The sequence below is a fragment of the Diaphorina citri genome, unplaced genomic scaffold (genome assembly GCF_000475195.1).
Source record: "Diaphorina citri unplaced genomic scaffold, Diaci psyllid genome assembly version 1.1 scaffold87811, whole genome shotgun sequence".
Taxonomy (NCBI): Eukaryota; Metazoa; Arthropoda; class Insecta; order Hemiptera; family Psyllidae; genus Diaphorina; species Diaphorina citri.
The window spans coordinates 1-336 of NW_007464804.1; the positions used below are offsets into that span (position 1 = coordinate 1).

The window sequence follows — 336 nt, forward strand, 5'->3', positions numbered from 1 at the left end:
TATACATAGGTATGCTATGTGTGATGGTATTGATAACTGTGGAGATAATTCAGATGAGAGCCATTGCCCTAGCATCAAGCTATGCTCGGAAGCCAACTTCAAATGCGCCAATGGCAATTGTATCAAGAAGGAATTGGAATGTGATCAGTATAATGATTGTGGAGATAATAGTGATGAGGAAGGATGTGACTCCCCTCTCTGTAAGTTCAGAACTTGCTCTCAAATTTGTATTGAGAAGAAAATCAGCAATACTGAGAAGACTTTCTCATGTCATTGTGCTGAAGGTTACCACATGGTTCATGGAAAGAACAAGACTTCATCATGTGTAGCTAATGG

General features: G+C 39.6%; 1 protein-coding gene across 1 annotated transcript; it reads left to right on the forward strand.

Annotated features, from left to right (window-relative positions):
• Positions 1-8: 8 nt before the first annotated feature.
• Positions 9-332, forward strand: LOC108254423 (low-density lipoprotein receptor class A domain-containing protein 3-like; the record flags this gene model as incomplete). The annotated part of the gene is made up of 1 exon (XM_017449415.2): positions 9-332. A coding segment is annotated over exon 1 (316 nt), but the record flags the coding sequence as incomplete, so codon positions are not given.
• Between the last annotated feature and the right edge of the window lie 4 nt (positions 333-336).